General features: G+C 50.5%; 4 protein-coding genes across 9 annotated transcripts; 3 read left to right on the plus strand and 1 right to left on the minus strand.

Annotated features, from left to right (window-relative positions):
• Positions 1-187: 187 nt before the first annotated feature.
• MDP1 (magnesium dependent phosphatase 1) lies at positions 188-3,783 on the plus strand. 2 transcript variants are annotated; one of them, XR_014243523.1, is made up of 7 exons: positions 188-345; positions 462-522; positions 596-706; positions 1,037-1,144; positions 1,242-1,327; positions 1,505-1,664; positions 3,639-3,783. XR_014243523.1 is itself a non-coding variant. In XM_082388651.1 (6 exons), exons 1-6 carry the CDS (start codon positions 309-311, stop codon positions 1,594-1,596), a joined length of 495 nt encoding a protein of 164 aa, XP_082244777.1. In that variant the 5' UTR covers positions 188-308; the 3' UTR covers positions 1,597-1,715. The 2 variants fall into 2 exon arrangements, 1 of the variants encoding a protein (XP_082244777.1); XM_082388651.1 differs by lacking the exon at positions 3,639-3,783 and having other exon boundaries at positions 1,505-1,715.
• Positions 2,078-5,802, plus strand: CHMP4A (charged multivesicular body protein 4A). Its single transcript, XM_082388647.1, has 6 exons — positions 2,078-2,262; positions 3,639-3,788; positions 3,880-4,057; positions 4,645-4,759; positions 4,925-5,060; positions 5,488-5,802. Exons 1-6 carry the CDS (start codon positions 2,232-2,234, stop codon positions 5,544-5,546), a joined length of 669 nt encoding a protein of 222 aa, XP_082244773.1. The 5' UTR covers positions 2,078-2,231; the 3' UTR covers positions 5,547-5,802.
• Positions 5,803-5,951: 149 nt separating this feature from the next.
• TSSK4 (testis specific serine kinase 4) lies at positions 5,952-13,974 on the minus strand. Its single transcript, XM_082388654.1, has 5 exons — positions 13,843-13,974; positions 8,783-9,793; positions 8,227-8,441; positions 7,448-7,859; positions 5,952-7,000 (listed from the first exon to the last, which is right to left on the minus strand). Exons 2-5 carry the CDS (start codon positions 9,002-9,004, stop codon positions 6,818-6,820), a joined length of 1,032 nt encoding a protein of 343 aa, XP_082244780.1. The 5' UTR covers positions 9,005-9,793; positions 13,843-13,974; the 3' UTR covers positions 5,952-6,817.
• TM9SF1 (transmembrane 9 superfamily member 1) lies at positions 13,479-20,588 on the plus strand. 5 transcript variants are annotated; one of them, XM_082388626.1, is made up of 6 exons: positions 13,479-13,945; positions 15,180-15,544; positions 16,913-17,534; positions 17,835-18,020; positions 19,077-19,350; positions 19,927-20,588. In XM_082388626.1, the coding sequence occupies exons 2-6, from the start codon at positions 15,197-15,199 to the stop codon at positions 20,318-20,320; spliced, it is 1,824 nt and encodes a 607-aa protein (XP_082244752.1). In that variant the 5' UTR covers positions 13,479-13,945; positions 15,180-15,196; the 3' UTR covers positions 20,321-20,588. The 5 variants fall into 5 exon arrangements, 4 of the variants coding, with proteins under 4 accessions (XP_082244752.1, XP_082244749.1, XP_082244750.1 ...); XM_082388623.1 differs by lacking the exon at positions 13,479-13,945 and adding an exon at positions 14,470-14,716; XM_082388624.1 differs by lacking the exon at positions 13,479-13,945 and adding an exon at positions 14,723-14,874.
• The last annotated feature ends 49 nt before the right edge of the window (positions 20,589-20,637 follow it).

The raw sequence follows: 20,637 nt of genomic DNA on the forward strand, positions 1-20,637 counted from the left end.
TTCCTTGTCTCCTCTAGTTCAGTAGAAGCTGGCGAGGCCGGGTGGGGTGGAGAAGCAAGGAAAGAATATCCTTTGGAGAGACTTGAGGACCATTGCGATCCTGTGAGCAGTCGCATTGGCACTTTGCTGCGGTCCTCCCCACCACCACCACCACCACCACCAGAAGGCGCTCTTGCGAGGTTTTGGGGCCGATCTTCCCAGCTCAGGTTGGCGGCGCTCTAGTCGCCGCTTCTCTAAGGCCCGCGGGGCGGCCTGGGAGCCGCGGCAGAAAGGCCCGCCTCCGTGCGCGCAGCCTGCGGGCGCGGGTCATGGCGCGGCTCCCGAAACTCGTGGTCTTCGATCTAGGTGAGGGACTGGATTGGGAAGAGTTTCGTAGGGCACAGTTTTTTCCAAACCCTAGTTGATGCTCTCGAGGCCCTGCGCCCGCCCAGGCTGAGACCTCCCCCTCCTTCCTCTCACAGATTACACGCTGTGGCCGTTCTGGGTGGACACGCACGTAGACCCGCCGTTCCACAAGAGAAGGTGAGGCGGGGCTGGGGAGGCCTGGGGCCAGGCGGGGCCCCGCGGGAGCTGAGCACACTCTCGCCCTCTCCAGTGATGGAACTGTACGAGATAGGCGGGGCCAGGCCGTCCGACTGTACCCAGAGGTGCCTAAGGTCCTGGAACGATTGCAGGGCTTGGGGGTGCCCGTCGCGGCCGCTTCACGGTAAGAAGAGCGACTGAGTCGGTCTAATGCCGAGAGGTGCATGCATGAGGAGACTTCCCGTGTAACCCCTTGGCTGCAAAAATTTAGGCGGTGCAAATTTGCAGGTGTGTATATATTTTTCGAATTGTACCCTCTCCTGTGCATTTTGTTTAATAAACATTGGCTCAGTGCCACCTGTGTCATACAGGAAGGATATGGAATTGAATCAGGGCGGAGGATGCCTACCCATTCCGGAAGAACAGCAAGTTGATTTCCCCCTGGTTACGCATAATTTCACTTGCAGCCTTGGCCCTCCACTCTCCTGATCCCATCTACTACACCTTTTTGCAGGACAGGTGAGGTTGAAGGGGCCAACCAGCTACTGGAGCTCTTTGACCTTGTCAGATACTTTGTTCATCGGGAGATCTATCCAGGCAGCAAGGTCACGCACTTTGCGAGGTACGCTGAGATAAGGGGAGAAGCAGGGAGACAGAAGACCAGAGAGGCTGGAGGAGCTAAGAAGCCAGAGTGGTTACCCTCGCCGTGTCTTGCACAGGTTGCAGCAGAAGACTGGAGTTCCTTTCTCCCAGATGATCTTCTTTGATGATGAAAAGCGGAATATTGTAGATGTCAGCAAACTGGGTACTGAGTGGCAAGGATAGCCATTTGGGGAGTGAGGAGAAAGGGTTCCTAAGAGGGAAGGGGTTAGGTAGATATGTACAGGATGGATAGTTTGCATGCAAGTGACACCCCAAAAAGGTGAGAGTCATAATAGGGAGCCCTGAAGGCCTGATGAAATTGTGGCTTCTTTCTTTCTAGGTGTTACCAGCATTCATGTCCAGAATGGAATGAGCCTTCAGACCCTAACTCAAGGATTAGAGACATTTGCAAAGGCGCAAGCTGGACTCTGAGGTCCAGCCCTGTGGATGAGCCTCATTTGAGGCATAGAACTGAAAGGAAATCAGGAGGGCATTTTCAGGTGCATTTGTAAATTATTAAAGTGTATTTGTGAGTGGCAGAAGAGATCTTACCCAGTGTGTGTTGTTTCTAATTTTCTAGCGTGTGACCCGGGGTGGGCCATCCGGAGGTGCCAAGACCAGTATGTGAGGCATTAGACTGCATCAGGTTCTGCCTTATAAACTTGTGGCAAACCCAAGACTGTGATCCCCTTATGCTCTCCCCATCCCCACACCTCTCCTGAGCTCTGTCAAGGGCATGAAGAACTCTTCCACTGGCCCCAAGTAGTGGGGTGCATTACCCTGCACATTTCCTTCCAGGAAGCAAAGACTTTGTTTTGGGGTGGGGAGGGTGAGGCGACCTTTTTATATAGTGGGAAACGAAGCGGCCGCTTTAAGAGGAGCGCGTGGGTTTGGGGCTGGTGTGTCGGGTCACACGTGATAGTGGTCTCGCTGGCGCTTGTTGATGATGTCGTCGTGGTGCCCCAAGGAAGGATTGGCCGAGGCTGGTCTCGCAGTGATGATTCCCGGGAGCAAGGCGGAAGCGTACGGGACGCCGTAGGGCGGAGGCGGGAGAGGCGAGGGTCGCGATGAGTGGGCTCGGCCGGCTCTTCGGGAGGGGTGAGCCCGGGCGAGACTAGTCCCCGGGAGGTGCTGGCCGCAGGGGGCGCGGGGAGAGCTGGGAGACGCTGTCCTGAAAACCCCGGTGGCCCAGCAAGGCCTTCTCCCGGGCCAGGAGGCGCCGCCTTGTCAGGGCGCCTGGCTCCAGCTGCCTTCCTTCCCCCACCGCGGAGGGAAGAGCTCGAGGCCCGGGAGGGGGCGCGAGTGGAGAGCGTGGCAGCTGCGCTGGCTCCCGCTGTTAAGGCCTGGGGGACAAGTTGCTGCCTGTCGGCATCCAGTCCTTTCCAAAACACTGGTGCTTCCTTTATGCTGGGCCAGAGGCAATCTGAGGTGACCCGAGAAAGACAGCCCTCGTGAGCTCCTCTGTGGTGTGGGAAGACAAGCAAAGTCTGGCATTTACAGCGTAGTGTGGCGACTCTGTGATGGAGATTTTCCTAAGAACCAGGGGTGCATGGAAGAAGCAGGCACGGCGGGTGGTGATCCAGAAGGCTAGAAGTATGCCAGATGGGGGGTTGAGGTTCTCCAGGAAGAGATAACCGTGCAAAACAGAGGCAGGAAAAAGTATGCTCTATTTAGGGGGAAAGAGTTCTGGCTGCCCTGAGAGAGAGAGAGAGAGAGAGAGAGAGAGAGAGAGAGAGAGGGAGAGAGAGAGCGAGCCAGATCATGAAGGACCCTGTGTGTCTTAAAGTTTTTTGGATTTTATCCTGTAGGCAGTGGAGAGTATGGAAGGATATTAAGTAGGCTAGGGCTTTCAGATTTTTTTTTTTTTTAATAAGTCTGTTAGAAGTGCAGAAGATGAAGGGAGAAATTGAAATCAGATTTTTTTTCTCTAGCCCCCCTACTTCATTCAGTTTGATCCTGTGGAATCAGGACCTTGAGTATCTCCTAGGATAGCAAGTGGAACAGTAATAAAAAGTGATTGAACTCTGGTGGGGAACACGGTAATGAGGAGGTTATGCATGTGTGGGTGCAGGTGGTATATGGGAAGTCTTTGTACCTTGCACTCACTCAGTTTGCTGTGAACCCAAAACTGCTCTAAGAAAAATTAATTCTATTAAAAAAAACAAAAACAAAAACTGGAAATGACTTGAAAGGTAACTAGGAATAGCAAAAGAATATTGGCTTTGGAAATCATACTCTCACATTTCAATTCCTTTGCAGTCTCTTACTATAGTAGTTGTGATTTTAGACCAAAATGTTAATAACCTCTTTATGCCTGTTTTCACATTTGTAAAGTAGAGAGAGTACGTTCATCGTAGAAAGTTGTTCGGGGATTAACAATAACACAGTCGAGTGCCTAGCACATACTATGCACTCAATAATCGGTGGCTAATATTTTTCCTTCACACAACGTGGGCTGCTCCATTGGACTCCAGAGAAGAAGGAGAGGGGGCCAACCCCTGAAGAGGCAATACAGAAACTGAAGGAGACGGAGAAGATATTGATCAAGAAACAGGAATTTCTGGAGCAGAAGATTGAACAGGAGCTACAAACTGCCAAGAAGCATGGGACCAAGAATAAGAGAGGTAATGGGGGAGGGAAAGGCACCACCAGGGAGGGCCCGGGGCGGGGAGCAAGGGCTTCTGGCTCTGATGTTCAGGGTGTGGGCTGGATCAGCCGCCCTACAGGCTTTGCGGAGGAAGAAAAGGTTGGAACAGCAGCTGGCACAAACCGACGGGACGTTATCCACCCTGGAGTTTCAGCGTGAGGCCATTGAGAATGCCACCACCAATGCAGAAGTGCTTCGTACCATGGAGCTTGCTGCCCAAGGCATGAAGAAGGCCTACCAGGACATGTGGGTACGGGGGGAGGGGAGGAGGGGGCCCAGGCACTGGGGAGAGTAGCTTGATATTGTACTGTGAATCTTAAAACCTCTCCAGATGTGAATTTACAGTAGAGTTGCCTGTGATGGCTAGACCCCTGTCAGCCTCCTTGCTTATTGCAAGGCGACCTCTTTGCTGGCTGGGGCATTCTAGGGAGGAAAGATGATTTTCCTCTTTGTTTTGTTTTGTTTTGTTTTGTTTTTTGTGGTTTTTTTGGCTGCCCTGCAAGGCTTGTGGGATCTTAGTTCCCCGACCAGGGATTGAACCCAGGCCCTCCGCAGTGAAAGCGCCCAGTCCTAACCACTGGACTGCCAGGGAATTCCCAATTTTCCTCATTTTTAAAGATCCTTCGGAGAAGAGGGTGCAACCATTCCTCCCCAATGTGTCTTCTTGCCATTTCTTAGCCCAGATTTGCCTCTTTACACTTTTCCAGGGATCTCTTTTACCTAGTAGCCATGGATTTGTCAGTCTGAAGCCACAGGCAGGAGGGTCTTCATTCATGTGAGATGAAAAAGTCAGGGTTGTCACCTGATTTCTGGGCTATGTATCTTGTTCTCAGGGACATTGACAAGGTGGATGAACTGATGGCTGACATCACAGAACAACAGGAGGTGGCCCAGCAGATCTCAGATGCCATTTCTCGACCCGTGGGATTTGGAGACGATGTGGATGAGGTGATTGGGAGTGAGGGGTCAAGGAATATTGGAGAAGGCATGGGACTAGCCAGAAGGAATGCCTAAGAGAATTGTGGGACAGGTTTGGGGGAAACTCCAAAAGTGGTATGTTTTTGGAAGTAGAATTTTCCTTTGTCTTGAGTGATCTTGTCATCCCATATCCAGGATGAACTGTTGGAGGAGCTAGAGGAGCTGGAGCAGGAGGAATTGGCCCGAGAGTTGTTACATGTGGGCGACAAGGAGGAGGAACCCCCAGTCACACTGCCCAGTGTACCCTCTACACATCTTCCTGCAGGGCCAGGTACCCAGGGCTGTTCTGTCATCTCAAGGACTTGAGAGGGTGGGATAGATATGGGGAAAAATTATTCCTCATCCATCCTGCCTGAAAGGATCCAGGCAGAGAGGGTTGCTGCTACAGTTGCACAGGTTGTTGACTGCATAAGGGCACCTGGCTGAAGGGGAATGAGGACTGAAATCAGGCCTGTGCTTCATTCAGCAAACTGTGTCCTCTGGTTTAGGGCTGCAAATGCTGGGAGAAAGAGGCAGCTTCTTCTGATTTGCACAAAGGTGCTGTGGGAATTAGCAGCAGCCCAGCAAGCAAGACCATACCCTTAGGTTCTTTGCTGGGAGAGAGTGTTCACAGGCTCTGAGTGTTATAGGAGGGGATGGTTGGAAGTTGCTGAGGCCTTAACACTTCTTTCTTTCTCTGGGTGTCCTTATCCCCAAAGCTCCCAAAACGGATGAAGATGAAGAAGCACTAAAGCAGTTGGCTGAGTGGGTGTCCTGATGAGTCTGGGCTTGTCTACCTGACGCTGCCTTCATTGTTCTCTTTTCCTTAAGTGCCAAATGCTAAGCTAAAGGAACATGGCCTTGTTGGGAGGTCCTGCTGAGGGTGGTAGTGTGACCCTGCCTGAGAAAAGGGTCTGTCGCCCTCCCATCCCTGGCTCAACCCTGAAGAAGGATCTTGGTGCAGGAGGAGCCCCTGGGCTCCCTTTGATAGCAGTTACAGTGCCCTCATTCGCAATAAAATTGGGCGGATGGAACCCTAGTGCTTATACTGCCTTGTCTACAACTGAAACTCGTCTCCTGGTCCTTGGAGCTTTGTTTCAAGAAATGAGTAATAATGAGAGTAATGAAGGGGAGTTGGAGCATAGGAGAAATGGGAGCTTCCATTATCTCAACCTACTATGTTCCAGGCAGATACTGTTCCATCTCTCAAGCTGGTGTGTCCTAGAGCTGCCTGGTGCTGAGGGTGAGGAAACTGCCATCTGTTATTTATCCTAGAGCCGTGTGGAGCTGTCCCTGAGCCTTCCCTCATTACTTTCACCCAGTTGTGCCTCTGCCGAGAGAGCCCCGTGACTCACCAGCCATCCCCTTACAAAGCCCACTTTGAAGGGTAGGAAAGGAGACGTACGGGGATAAGGGGTCAATAGGTTTCCTTTCTCCAGAACGCATAGTTCATAGGCTTGGTTTGAACTGTCACTTCAACGTGTAGGAGCAATGATGAGGGACCATGATTCACCAGGATTGTTTCAGTAGTGGGTAAGGTGGCATTTGAAGGAGGAAGGAACCAAGATATTACATACCTCCTGTTACCCATCTCTAAAAGAACGAACATTGCCGTCCCCTTGGACTGTAGACAGGCAGAGCTGTGACCAAACTGAGCAATCAGGGTAGAGCAACTTCTGCCCCGCTACTTGAACATTTAGAGTGCATAGAGATAGACAAAACTGAGCATGTACTCAGCCAGAATAATGAAGCCTCCCCAAAGCAGGTGTTCCTCTGAGCACGCCCAACCCACTCACCTATGAGCCACATATGCGCTACACTGTAAATTATAATGTTGACTTAACCAGTGTCAAGATGACTGGTTACAAGCTCTGGGCAGAAACACACCTCTCACCCTCAGCAGTGTTCCCTGCTAAGGTTCCCCTGAGGAAAGAATGTGACTCTACCTGATGGAACTAAAACAGAATTAGATTTATTTTTGGTATAAAAGATTTTTAGCCCAAGACCCTCCTGCTTTGCTCCTCTTTCAACCCCCTCCTTCCGCCACTTTCAGGTACTGATTTCCAAGGATTGGTGACGATTAGTGGTGCTGGGGGGCTGGCACATGGCCTCAAGCAGCCTGATCTCATGGGTGGGTTGCTCAGGCTGGAACTTGAGCACCCAGGGATCCTTGATGATGTCCAGGATGGTGGCACGCTTGGTGGCTTGGCGTAGCGTCTGGAGGACCAGGTTCTAGGGCAGGGGAGAGAGAGGTCTTGGCTGAGCTGGCCCGCATTGTGCCACACAATGAGTAGCTGGACCTAAGAAAGAAGCAGGATAGCCCATCACACCACTCTGGTGAAAGGGAGTGTGGCCCTGACTTTACCCTTAAAAGCCTCCTGTCTGCTCAGAAAGCCAACACCTTGAGGGGAAGGAAAGGAAGGGTTCTGTGGAGGAAATCCTTGCAGAATCCCCTTCTGGCCTAAAGAGATAGAGACTAAAACCTGCTTATCACTCACATCCCAGGTGCAAGCCCAGAGGTTGGCCCTTTAAGCCCTCCCCACTATTCTAGGGCAGGGCAAGGGTGTGGAATGGCCCTGGTATCGGGGGGAGGCTTCCCTGGGGTTGGGAGGTCTAGGTTGGGTATTCCCTCTCTGCAGGTCACCCCTGAGGCCTCAGCCCTCCTGGGGGAGCCAGCACCTTGCACTCCTGGGAGATGGCATAGTTAGGTGGAAAAGTGACCTCCTTCTGAGTCTCTCTCAGCAGTTTCTTGAGATTGGTGTCATCGAAGGGCAGACGGGCAACCAGTAGCGTGTAGAGGATGACGCCCATGCTCCAGGTGTCAGACAGGAAAGGGCTGTAGGGCAGGCCTAGCAGGATCTCCGGGCAGGCATAAGCGAAGCTGCCACAGTAGGTCTGGCTGAGGTGGCTAAAGCAGCTCACTTGGCGGTAAGAAGGGCTACTCCGCACAGACTGGTTAGAAGGCACCATCTTGGCGAAGCCAAAGTCCGATATCTTCACGTTCTCCCTCTTGTCCAGCAACAGGTTCTCCAACTTTAAGTCCCTACCAGCAGCAGAAAGGCTGGGGGTCAGGAGAGGGCTTAGTGTTAGACTGGGAGCTGAAGGGCCAGGGGTCAGAGGCTAGAGATAAGGAAAAGGCAAAGAGGGAAAGAGATGCCATTATGAGGACACAGGGCAGAGAGGAAGGAAAGTCATGGAGTTATGAGCAGAGCCCAAAGGGAAGAGAGGATGGTACCTGAGGATCACTAGGAGCTCACCATCACTTTTCATAAAGTGCTCTGCTCACAGTGGGTACTTAATAAATGTTCTTGACCGGATGATTAAAATAAAGTGGATGAATAGGCCTAGATACTGAGGAGGGAGGTCAAGGGAAGAAAAAAAGAGGGTAGAACATGGAAGACGTGCATAAAACCCCCTTGGGAGCCCAAAGGCCCCAGTCTGGGTGGCAGTGCCCTCACCGGTGCACGATGCCCTTGCTGTGCAGGTAGGCGATGCCCAGGGTCATCTGGGAGAACCACTTGCCAGCAAGGGGCTCAGAGCAGGCCCCATAGTGCTGGATCCACTCAAGGACGTCACCACCCTGAACCAGCTCCAGAATGATGTACACTCGGGATGTGGTCTCGATGGCCTGATAGAAGTTGATGAGATACTTGTGCCGCAGGACCTTCATTACCTGGCCCCAGAAGAGGGACCCATCAAACCCAGGCAGGGAGCACCCTGGCTGCGCTCCCAGCCTTCTCCTACTCTCCCACTGCTACTTTCTTAGAACTTTGCAACAGAATCAAACCCCAGAGGGCTGGTGGCCTATGGACAAACCCTATGCTTTGCACTTTTTACTTTTTGAGGGTCTGGAGGTGAGGTGGAAAGAAGCTGAATTTACATCAAGTAATTTTCCTAGCTGCCTAGTGAGTCATTCAGTTGTGGTATAGGGGTTTCTGGCTCCACCCCCTCCTAACCATACCCCTTTTGAGAAGCCTTAAGCAGCTTGGTCCCTCTTCTAGCCCCCTTTCCAACCTGTATCTCACGGGGCAAGAACTTGTTAAGATAGTCCTCAGAGGCCTTCTTCTTTGAGATGATCTTGACAGCCACCATGACTTTCTGCTTTGTGTAGTAAGCCTCATACACCGTCCCATAGGAGCCATTGCCAATGACTTTGCCCACTTCGTAACCATATTCCTCCATGACAGAGCGGTAGGCCGAGGTGGATGGTGCTTCCAAGGTGTCTCCCTTCCCCATGGTGTTGGGCTTGCTGAGAGCAGGGAGCTTTGCTACTTAAAAGCCTCCTGTCTGCTCAGAAAGCCAACACCTTGAGCCGCTGAAGGCTAGGGTACCAAAGTGAAGTTAGTCTCCAAAAGCTTGCCTATGTAGTCACACAAGTCTGGGATGCTGGGTTCAGCTCTCCACTAGGAGCTTGGAGAGGGAAGAAGGGAGAAGCAGTTCTTTTTGTCTCCACTGGCTGTTGTTACTTCTTTCTCCTCTTGGTTACGGAACTCCCCAAGGTCCCATGTTCCGCACACATCATAATTCACCTTCTATCCACCACTGGCCACAAGGCTTGAGAAAGAAATGCAGTTTGGAACATACTCATTGCTGGAGGTACCTTTATAATCTGGTGAGACTCACTCTGTGGATCTGGTCCTTTCAACCAATCATGTTTATTGAGCACCTGCTATGTGCCAGGCAGTGTACGGAGTCCTGGGAGAAAATAACCAATAAGGCCAAGAGAGACCCTATTCTGCTAGCGTTGATAATCCAGCATGAGAAACACCTGAGTGTCAGAATATCCCAGAGAATCGCAAGGTATTGTAGAAGCATGTTCTAAGGAACCTAACTTTCAAACGTATTCCTTTTTGGGGGTGGTGGTGGTGGCTTAAAATAACAACCCTTTTTTTTTTTTTTTGGACAAATTCAGCTGGACTCACTTGGGTAATTCAGCTGGTGGCATCATCTCAGCTGGGCTGGTTTGTTTCTGCATATGATCTCATTATTCAGTAGAGTAGCCCAAGTTCCCTCACACAGTTTGCACTGAATTTCAAGAGAAAAAAAAACAAGCTGCATGACCAATTGAGGCCTAGGCTCCAAAATCACAAAACATCACTTCCATACCTTTATATGCATAAAGACGGTTACAAGGATCACTCGGATTTATGAGGTGGGGATGGAGACTCCTCTTAACCTTGAAATGCATTCTTTTTTAAAAATATTTATTTTGGCTGCACTGGGTCTTAGTTGCGGCACGTGGGATCTTTAGTTGCAGCACGTGGGATCTTTAGTTGCGGCATGCATGTGGGCTGTAAGTTCCCTGACCAGGGATTGAACCCTGGCCCCCTGCATTGGGAGCGCGGAGTTCTACCCACTGGACCACCAGGGAAGTCCCCTTGAAATGCATTCTTATCTTGCCTTCCATGACCCTGAACTCTACAGTTTTCCTGCCACCCCTCTAGCCATTTCTCAGGTTCCACTGGAGCCTCCCCCACCATCCATCCCTTAATCACACCCCGAGGATTCTATTATAGGCCTTATTTCCTCAGACCTTTCCGTCCTCCCTAAGAATCTCATCGAGACCCCTCATTTCTTAACTCCAGCAAGCCTTCTGCTCCCCTCCCCTCAGTGTGTTCACCCTGAAGTCCAGGGAGTAAATCCGATTTTATTCCCATAACAATTCAGTGCCTCCCCATTCTCCTTAAGATCAAGTCCAGATTCTTTTATGTGGCTTCAAATTTGACCCTGCTTACCTCTCCGATTTTCTCTTGTAACATACAAGCAATGCTCCAGCCAAACAACTGCTTTTCTTTCATTGTTGCCTCTGTTCTGGCAAACTCCTACTCTCCCTTCAGGACTTAGCTGATGATCTGTTTTAAGGAAGCCTTTACTGACTGTTCAGGCCCAAGTTAGATGTTCCTCCCTCCTGGGTGCTCCCACAGCTCCAATACTTTCTCTAACATGGTGTCTGTAATTGTTTTTCTTGCTTGCATCTCCCACTAGGCTGTAAGGGAGGTCAGCTGATGAGAGAAGGGATATGAAGTCAAAGACTTGAGAAGAAAGGCTTGTGGAGAATGGGAGAGAGCTGATTTGGAAAATGAGCATTACTGGGCAGCACTGAGGGCCCAAATGAGTTTGGAAAACACAACTTATGGACACACAATCTTAACATATCATAGTGTTAAGATTATTTTAGCATTCTGGATATAGGTGTTTGAATATCAACAGACATATTGACCCAAGATTAAGGTTTCACTTAGCAGCTGCCGTGAAAGAATAATGGAGAGAGGCATCAAGAACACAGGCAAAAATGTGGCTAAAAGGATGGAATGCAGAATCTAAGCTGCTTGGGTTAGGAAGACAAGCTAGAAAAAGGCCAAAGGGCAGGGGGAGGGGTTGCAGGTCTCAGTGAAATGGAACAAGTTTGGTGGGAAAGACAGGACAAGAGGTTGTGGTCAGAGGGGTTATCTGGATTTAAGATGGGGGGGAGGGGGTGGCACACAGAGGAAATAACAAAGGAAGAATCAGAGTTATCTTCCATCCTCCAAAACAAAACAGAAACTCCAACAGATTATACCATAGGCTACTGGTAAATTCCTATTTATTGACAGGCTGATCCTGCTGGCAGGGTGGTTCCAAAGTCCTGTTGGAAGCCAAATCTACATCCTCAGTCTATCAAGATGAACAACTGTCCAGGGCACACAGTGGTAAGGAGGCCCACCCAGCCCCGCCTATCCTCTGCTCCCCTGGATAGGCAGCTTGGTGGCACCTCTGTTCTCATCACGTACAGCAGGTAAACCAGTTTATTCAAGGAATGTGTATTAAGCTGCCTACTGTATACAAAAGCATGTTAGGTTCTGAGGATACCAAGATGGATAAATTATAACCCTCCTGTGAGGAGTTAGCAATTAGCAAGGGAGACAGACACATAAGAAGTTAAAATAACAGTACGGTGAGATAAAGTTCTATAAACAAAGCCTGTAAGGAGATGTAAGGGAAGGCTTTATAGAGAAGGTGGCATTTGCACTGTTCAAAAGAAGTCTCCAGGCAGGTTAAGTAGGGAATGGTAGATTGAACAGTCTAGGCAGAAGGAACTATATATGAAGCTTGCAAGCTTGAGAAAATATGACATTCAAGATTTCAATTTAAATACAGGATAGGGTTCTAGAGGGGAATGTACCTGGAGAAGTAATTTAAATGCAGGTCTGAAAGGCCTAATATGCCAAGCTTTTTTTGACTCTATCCTACGTACTCATGGTTAAATTTTGCTGTGCATCAAAGTCAGAGCTTGTTAAAAAATGCTGATGCCCAGTCACCTCCTTCCCCAAGATCCTGATTTGGTGGAACCCAGGTATCTATGTTGTTTTTTATAAATTTATTTATTTATTTATTTATTTATTTATATTTTTGGCTGCATTGGGTCTTCATTGCCGTGCGCGGGCTTTCTGTAGTTGCGGCAAGCGGGGGCTACTCTTTCTTGCGGTGTGTGGGCTTCTCACTGCGGTGGCTTCTCTTGTTGCTGAGCACAGGCTCTAGGCACGCGGGCTCAGTAGTTGTGGCTCGCAGGCTCTAGAGCGCAGGCTCAGTAGTTGTGGCGCACGGGCTTAGTTGCTCCGCGGCATGTGGGATCTTCCTGGACCAAGGCTCGAACTCATGTCCCCTGCATTGGCAGGCAGATTCTTAACTGCTGTGGCACCAGGGAAGTCCCGGTATCTATGTTTTTAATAAGTCTCCAGCTGAATCTGATGCACACCAAGATTTGAGAACCACTGTTGCAAACTAGTGAATTTAATGAAAAGAAACACACTCACAGATATAGGGAACAAACTAGTGGTTACCAGTGAGAAGGGGGAGGGGGCAATATAGGGGTGGAGGAGTGGGAGGTACAAACTATTGGGAGTAAGATGGGCTCAAGGATGTATTGCACAACACGGGGAATATAGCCAATATTTTGTAATAACTGTAAATGGAAAGTTACCTTTAAAAATTGTATTAAAATTTTTTTTAAAAAAAGAACCACTGTTGCAGGAAATAGGACATCTTTAAGACTAAAAAAAGAAAAAATCCTTGCAGCAGCGGTATGGAAAATGGATCCAAGGGGAGAGATGACCAAGAGACTAGCAAGGTGGCTGTCATGGTAATTTAGGTGAGGGGATGGGGCCTGAACCAAGGCAGCATGGAGGGCAATTTGGAAGATATTCAAGAGAAAAGCAGAGGAGGCTTGGTGGCACTGATCTTATGGGGGGCGGCTGTTAATTGTGAAGGAGGCCCAGGTTTAGAGACCAGGGGGTTGTCACTTAAAAGATTATTCCAAAACCACTCTAAGTTACTTTTCTGATTACAAAATTCATTGATTCTCTAAAAAACTCAACCCCCTACTTCCTGGAACCTCACCTCCTCCTGCGGGGAGGAGGGCTGGGTCAGAGAGAGCAGAAGTGAGTAAATGAAGGGCTTTCCAAGCCAGAAACCGCTTGAGATTTTCCACTTTCTTTACTCGAGGAAAGGAAACCTTAAGTTGCTCCCAGGTGGCCAAAACGAAGTCACGGCCCCTGGCTCTGATCTCCAGAGGAATTTCCCTAATGGCAGATCCCTTGACAGGATAAACTTTTCCAGAATAATCTGCAATACAAAATTAAGAGATGCTCAAACACATATACAGAGATAAATAAAGAATAAAAACATAGAGACCGAAGCAAGCATGTCAAGGTTCTTTACCTGCAATTAACAACAAGCGTCGGGGGCGGGCGGGGGGTGGGCGGCTGGGCTTCCCTGGTGGCGCAGTGGTTGAGAATCTGCTTGCCAATGCAGGGGACATGGGTTCGAGCCCCGGTCTGGGAAGATCCCACATGCCGCGGAGCAACTAGGCCCATGTGCCATAACTACTGAGCCTGCGCGTCTGGAGCCTGTGCTCCGCAACAAGAGAGGCCGCGACAGTCAGAGGCCCCCGCTCGCCGCAACTAGAGAAAGCCCTCACACAGAAACGAAGACCCAACACACCCAAAAGTAAAAATAAGTAAATAACATTAAAAAAACAAACAAAAAACAACAACAAGCGTCAGGCTGCCCAGTTCACGGGGTAAAAGAGCAAATACCCGATCTCTTTGCGTGCCTCTGCACCAAACCTGGCCCAGGCTTGCCTATCGTCGGACACGGGACCGTCGCTATACGGTCAGGGAGGCCTCCAGTACAGCCTTGGTAAGATTTTTATTTACGGCATTTGGTTTTTGGCGAGAGGCCATTCAGGACGGATGGCAGAGCAGCAGTGAGGTGAGATCCGATTCTAGGACCCTTGTATGGGCTGTGTCCTCTGCTGTCCTTCCACAGCGACGCCCAAAGCCTCACCCCCGCCCGGGTTGAGGACCTTGAACCGCCTCTCGGGGCTCGGCCTCAGCAGTCGGTGGCGAGTCCCATTGGTTCAGCCGGCAAACGCTTCGGGCGTCCCCTAGGTGTGGGCGCAGCCGCCGGCCGGGCTCCGGGTCCCGGGCAGTCACTGGGCGCGAGCAGCGGGCACTGGTCCCGGGCGCCCAACCCAAACCTTCCCGGGGATAGGCGGCCGGACCCGCGGCAACGCTTATCCAAAAAGGGCGTTTGTGTCCTCGTAGCCAGGTCTCAACCGCAACCCGCCCTGGAAAAACCTGGGAGCTTCGGAGCGGCCTCGGCCTGGGGGGAGTGGCCCACTCCAAGCTCCAGGAAAAGAGCTTTCCGCCGGGCTGAGGTCCCCTCGGGTGAAGGCGGAAGAGGGAAGACTGACGTGTCCTGAGCTGCCCTCAGGTCGCCGGGAGGGCCCCCCACCCCGCTCCTTGCCGGGCGACGGGCTAGCCCGAGACTCGCGGGGTCTCCAGAGCTGGGCCGGGCCTCCAGCCGTAGAAAGGTTCCCCAGGGAGCACTGAAGTGAGCCGGCCGCGATGTTTTGCGGTGCGGCCGCAGCCGCTGCGATCAGGCACCGCGGCGGCCAGCCCCATGGAGGTCGGTTGTCAAGTCCTCTCCAGGCCCCCCCGCTAGCGCGCGGCTCTGGGGGAGACCCCGGCAGGAGCGCGAGGGCGGCTGCAGGGCCGCAGAGGCCGCTGGCGCCGCCTCGGCCAGCCCTTCCCGCGCGGAGAGCACCCCGGGGCTGCGGCGGGAAGGTGCCGGACGTGCGGGGCCGCGTGGCGTTGCCATGGAAACGGGCTGGGGCGCGTGGGGAGGTCCCGGGCAGGCGGGCTGCCGGAGGGGGGGGGCACCCCAGGTTGGGAGGACTACATAGCCGAGGCGGAGCCCAGTGTTCGAGCTAGAGGGACATGCTGTGGTGTGGCGGTGGGGAGGTGGCCTCCTGAGGGAGGGTCGGAAAGGCCAAGGGGAGGAATTGGAGCCATTGGCTTCAGTTCAAAGAACCTGACCTGGGGAGTCATTCGATCCCTGGTTCCCATAACTGCAGGACTCCCCCAAACAGGTTCCGCTGCCTTAAGGATGACAGTCCTAGGCCACCCTGGAAGTTGGAGCTGCCGGTGGTTGCCACTCCTGCTGCTGCTGTTGCTGGGCACAGGTCGAGATCCAGGGGTGGAAGGTGTGACACACTACAAGGCCGGCGACCCCGTCATTCTGTATGTCAACAAAGTGGGACCTTACCATAACCCTCAGGAGACTTACCACTACTATCAGCTTCCAGTCTGCTGTCCTGAGAAGATACGCCACAAAAGCCTTAGCCTGGGTGAAGTGCTGGATGGGGACCGGATGGCTGAGTCTTTGTACGAGATCCGCTTTCGGGAGAATGTGGAGAAGAGAATTCTGTGCCACATGCAGCTCAGTTCCGCACAGGTCAGCCTCTCCACACTGACTAGAACTTAGCCCTCCCTCCCAGGACCTAATAACAGTGCCTTAGGTTTATGGTTTTCAAAGCACCTTTATGGAAATGATCTGATTTGATTCTAAGTACAACCTCATGTGGCAGGCAGGGAAGGTAGTATTTATTATTTGCATTTGGTTGATGAAGAAACATGCTTGCTCAGAAGTAACCTCTTCAAGACTACATGGATAGTGGATTGCAGAGTTGACATTAGAGCCCAGGGCTCCTGACTCGAAGCTTCTCTGTTGGTAATAAGGTCCCAACTATCACACCTACGTAGTCATTTTTTGCCATTCCTACCTCTTGGCTTCTTTAACTGGCTCCTTTACACGCTACCTAATTTTCCCTATCATGCTTTTTTCTTCAGCAATTCCTATCTTAGGGCACTTTTCCTTAGTCTACTCCAGACCTTCCTACACCTCCCTCTCCTCCTAGGCCTTCATCCTGTCAAGTCATACTTGCTCATTTCGGAGAATCCCAACATACTACGGTCTACCCAGTGTTTCTCAGCAGGGGACTTTTGTCTCTCAAGAGACATCTGGCAATGTTTGGAGATTTTTTTCTAATTAATTAATGTATTTATGTTTGGCTGCGTTGGGTCTTTGTTGCAGTGCACGGGCCTCTCGTTGCGGTGGCTTCTCTTGTTGCGGAGCACGGGCTCTAGGCGCGCGGGCTTCAGTAGTTGTGGCGCACGGGCTTAGCTGCTCCGTGGCATGTGGGATCTTCCCGGACCATGGCTCGAACCCGTGTCCCCTGCATTGGCAGGTGGATTCTTAACCACTGCACCACCAGGGAAGTCCTCTGAAGATATTTTTGATTGTCACTACCGGGGGACGCTACTGACATCTAGTGAGAAGAAGCCAGGAACGGAGCATCTTACAATTCATAGGGCAGCCCCCCACAACAAAGCATTTTCCAGCTCAAAATGCCATTAGTGGGGCTGCCCTGGTGGCACAGTGGTTGAGAATCCACCTGCCAATGGGTTCGAGCCCTGGTCCGGGAAGATCCCACAAGCCGCAGAGCAACTAAGCCCGTGTGCCACAACTACTGAGCCTGCGCTCTAGAGCCCGTGAGCCACAACTACTGAAGCCCGTGCACCTAGAGCCCGTGCTCCACAACAAGAGAAGCCACCGCAATGAGAAGCCCACACACCACAACGAAGAGTAGCCCCTGCTCTCCACAACTAGAGAAAAGCCCACGCGCAGCAATGAAGACCCAATGCAGCCAAAAATAAATAATTAATTAATTTAAAAAAAAATGTCATTAGTGCTGAGGTTGAAACCCTGCTCTAATCCAATGCCTGGGGAGGCCTTGTCTGACTCCTAACTTGCTCTTTTTAGGTGGAACAGCTGCGCCAGGCCATTGAGGAACTATACTACTTTGAATTTGTGGTGGACGACTTGCCAATCCGTGGCTTTGTGGGCTACATGGAGGAGAGTGGCTTCCTGCCTCACAGCCACAAGATAGGACTCTGGACCCATTTGGACTTCCACCTAGAATTCCACGGAGATCGTATTATATTTGCCAATGTCTCAGTGCGGGACGTCAAGCCCCACAGTTTAGATGGGTTACGACCTGATGAGTTCCTAGGCCTCACCCACACCTACAGTGTGCGCTGGTCTGAGACTTCAGTCGAGCGTCGGAGTGACAGGCGCCGTGGTGATGATGGTGGTTTCTTTCCCCGAACACTGGAAATCCATTGGTTGTCCATCATTAATTCCATGGTGCTTGTGTTTTTACTGGTGGGTTTTGTGGCTGTCATTCTCATGCGTGTGCTTCGAAATGACCTGGCTCGGTACAACTTGGATGAAGAGACAACCTCTGGAGGTTCTGGTGATGACTTTGACCAAGGTGACAATGGCTGGAAAATTATCCATACAGATGTCTTCCGCTTCCCTCCATACCGTGGTCTGCTCTGTGCTGTGCTTGGTGTGGGTGCCCAGTTCCTGGCCCTTGGCACTGGTAAGGTGATAAAAATTAATTAGGGATTTCTCTCAAGGGGTAGAACTAAGTAGGTAGTTTGTTCAGAAAAAGATCTACAGATCTTCTCTTCTGTCCAAGGTGAGGGGCAGACCTAAGGGGTGGAATGGCTCTAGCAAGGATGTGTATATTCTGTTGTGGGTTTTCTGGACAACAGAACTGGGGGATGTTGTTTTGATGGAAGCCCTGGGTCTGGGAGAAAGGGGGCTGGCTGATGTCTCTGAATTTGCCGGAAGAGGGATAGGTGAGACCTAACACAGACTTTCCACTACCACGCTGCAGGCATTATTGTCATGGCGCTGCTGGGCACGTTCAATGTGCACCGTCACGGGGCTATTAACTCAGCAGCCATCTTGTTGTATGCCCTGACTTGCTGCATCTCTGGCTACGTGTCCAGCCACTTCTACCGGCAGATTGGAGGCGAGCGTTGGGTGTGGAACATCATTCTCACCACCAGTCTCTTCTCTGGTGAGGACTGCCCTTTCCTCAGTGGGCCAATTTAGGAACTTAGAACACATCATGGAACCTGAGATAGAGTCAGAGTAAGGCTTTTAAGGGAATGAAAATAGGTAAAAGAAACACTAAGGAAACCATTCAAAAGACAAAAAATTCATTTCTTTTTTTTCTGCATAGTTAAATATTAAGCCCTTGAAATATTTTAGGCAACGTGATAAGCACTTGACATGCCTTCATCTCATTTAATTCTCACACTGACTTTATGAAATAGGTAATATTGTCCCCATTTTACAGATGAGGAAATTGAACTTCAGGCTGGTTAGGTAACTTGCCTGAGATTATACTCCTAAAAAGCAGAGAATCAGGTTTCAGACCTAGGCAGTCAAACTCTAGACCCTGTATTCTCAACCATTACACTGAAATAACACTCTTGAATTTATCTTTTGAGACTCCCTTTTCTCCCCCCACGTTTTTTTTTTTTTGGCCACGCTGCACAGCATGTGGGATCCCAATTCCCTGATCAGGGATTGAACCTGTGCCCCCTGCATTGGAGGCGCGGAGTCTTAACCACTGTACCACCAGGGAAGTCCCTCCCCAAGCTTTTTTAATTTTGAAAGTGGGCCTCCCCACTCTAGCCTTTCAAGCCAGCTTGTCCTTTCAAAGGCAGTAGTGGTTTGCATTCTGAACCTCTTGTGTTTCCAACTGTTAAGTGTCTGATTTCTGTTCTACCACATTTACATTTGAACCAGGGCTTTCTGAAAACAGAGCCTTAATCAAATGAATGTCTCATACTAGGAATCACCCGTGCCACAGCAGGACAGGCCCTTGGAGGCAGGTGGATTTGTGTCACTCTTAGATCATTATGTAACGGCTTGCTTAGATCCTTAATGATAATGGGTAGGGGAGGGAGTGTTGGTAAGCTAAGGAACAAAGAGCAAGACATGAAAGGGTGGAGTCAGCCTGGGAGCAGGATGTTTCACTCCTCATGCCTTTAGGTCCAGTCTTATTGGGTGCTCCCAGGGATGTAGCTCCTAGTGCTAACTCTCCCTCTCGGGCCCATCCCTGCAGTGCCTTTCTTCCTGACATGGAGTGTGGTGAACTCCGTGCATTGGGCCAATGGTTCAACACAGGCTCTGCCAGCCACCACCATCCTGCTGCTTCTGACGGTTTGGCTGCTGGTGGGCTTTCCCCTCACTGTCATTGGAGGTATCTTCGGGAAGAACAACGCTAGCCCCTTTGATGCACCTTGTCGCACCAAGAACATAGCTCGGGAAATCCCGCCCCAGCCCTGGTACAAGTCTACTCTCATCCACATGACTGTTGGAGGCTTCCTGCCTTTCAGGTATCCTCCCTTTATTCCATGGCCATCACTCTCAGGATCCTGACCTTAACTTTCCCCTTCCCTACTCACCCTGTACCGTAACCCATTGTCAGTGATAATCCCTGGTTCAGCTGTACCATTAAGAGTTCACTAAATGGTTCCTACTTTCTCCAACCAGGACTGAGCTTGAATCAGTTCAAATATGAGGGTGTCTCACTTGTGAAGCTCTCCAGAGACATTGCTCCTTTCACTATCTTCCTAGTTTCTGACTTTGGCGACACCACGTGGGGCTTAAAACCCATTTGATTACTCATCCAATTTATCGAGTACCTTTTAGTGCCAGACAAATACAGTGGAAAATAGAACAGACAAGATCCCTGCTCTCAACCTACCAAAGAAGATGTTCTTGAAATGAGAGCAGCTAATCATAGGTAAAAGAATCCCCATCAAGCCAGGAATTCCAGGGCAGGGAGTAGAGGGGGCCCACTATCCACAGTGACCCAGTAACATGGAGGGGTGGTGGCTGGATTTTGGCCTGGCCACTGTGCTGGCAGTGCACAGCCCTTTAATGCTGTGTATCGTTTCTTCTCTTCACAGTGCCATCTCTGTGGAGCTGTACTACATCTTTGCCACAGTCTGGGGTCGGGAGCAGTACACTTTGTATGGCATCCTCTTCTTCGTCTTCGCCATCCTGCTGAGCGTGGGGGCTTGCATCTCCATCGCACTCACCTACTTCCAGTTGTCTGGGGAGGATTACCGCTGGTGGTGGCGATCTGTGCTGAGTGTTGGCTCCACTGGGCTCTTCATCTTCTTCTACTCAGTTTTCTACTATGCCCGGCGCTCCAACATGTCAGGGGTGGTACAGACAGTAGAGTTCTTTGGCTACTCCTTACTCACTGGATATGTCTTCTTCCTCATGCTGGGCACCATCTCCTTTTTTTCTTCCCTAAAGTTCATCCGTTATATCTATGTTAACCTCAAGATGGACTGAGTTTTGGGTGGCAAAACTATCACTTTTCTTTCCCTTTCTTCATGCCCTATTGATCTCTTACCAACATCTCTTCTGATTGAGTGACTGAGTTGTGTGATGGTTTTGTTGCCTTCCCCTTTGCCCTTTGGGCCTCCCTTCCCCAGAGAGGGCCGGGAAATTATAAATCTCTATTATATAAGGAGTATATATTTGAACTTTTTAAGTTGCCTTTTTTTGGTCCTAATTTTTCTTTTTACAATACCAAAATAAAATTTATTAAGAAACAGGATCCTGTAGTTGGAGGGTTTGGTCTGGATATAGGAACTCGTGCCCTGCCG

Source organism: Balaenoptera borealis, assembly GCF_965194805.1.
Source record: "Balaenoptera borealis genome assembly, chromosome: 3".
NCBI classification, from domain to species: Eukaryota; Metazoa; Chordata; class Mammalia; order Artiodactyla; family Balaenopteridae; genus Balaenoptera; species Balaenoptera borealis.